Source organism: Apaloderma vittatum, unplaced genomic scaffold, assembly GCF_000703405.1.
Source record: "Apaloderma vittatum isolate BGI_N311 unplaced genomic scaffold, ASM70340v1 scaffold13165, whole genome shotgun sequence".
NCBI lineage: Eukaryota > Metazoa > Chordata > Aves > Trogoniformes > Trogonidae > Apaloderma > Apaloderma vittatum.
The window spans coordinates 50,852-51,206 of record NW_009717720.1 but is presented as its reverse complement, the minus strand read 5'-3'; the positions used below and the strand labels follow the sequence as shown (position 1 = coordinate 51,206).

The 355-nt window shown below is 58.6% G+C and overlaps 1 protein-coding gene across 1 annotated transcript in view; it reads right to left on the bottom strand.

Moving 5' to 3' along the window:
- Positions 1-8: 8 nt before the first annotated feature.
- The window catches only part of IGDCC3 (immunoglobulin superfamily, DCC subclass, member 3), a gene marked incomplete at its 3' end in the record, with an annotated part of 41,814 nt that continues 41,467 nt past the window's right edge, over positions 9-355 (bottom strand). The window contains exon 13 of the mRNA XM_009870012.1: positions 9-219. Within this exon, the coding sequence (XP_009868314.1) occupies positions 9-219 (211 nt within the window). The remainder of the gene's footprint in view (positions 220-355) is intronic.

Sequence of the window (355 nt, the reverse complement as noted above, 5' to 3'; positions counted from 1 at the left end):
CGTCCCGCCACACTTACTGTTATTCCCTTATCCTGCTGCTCCTGGGATGGGGATGCCGGGAACAACCTCTCCAGCTCGTTCATATCCAGCTGCTTTCCATTCAAGTCCCGGTCGTCCCTGCGAGCGGCCCCGTTCAGGACGAGGCCGGTGGCATTCCGTTGGCTCCTGGGGATCTGAGGTGTTGACAGCTGCTCCTGCACATTTTTGCACATCAGCAGCCTGAAAAAATAAAAGAGATGGAGTCTGAGAGGAAGCAAAGCCAGTGCCTCCTGCCCTGTCACCACACCGAGGGTGCAAGAACCCCTGCAGGGAAAGCCGCTCGGCATTGGGGACCCTCAGCGAGCCCTACCTCCCT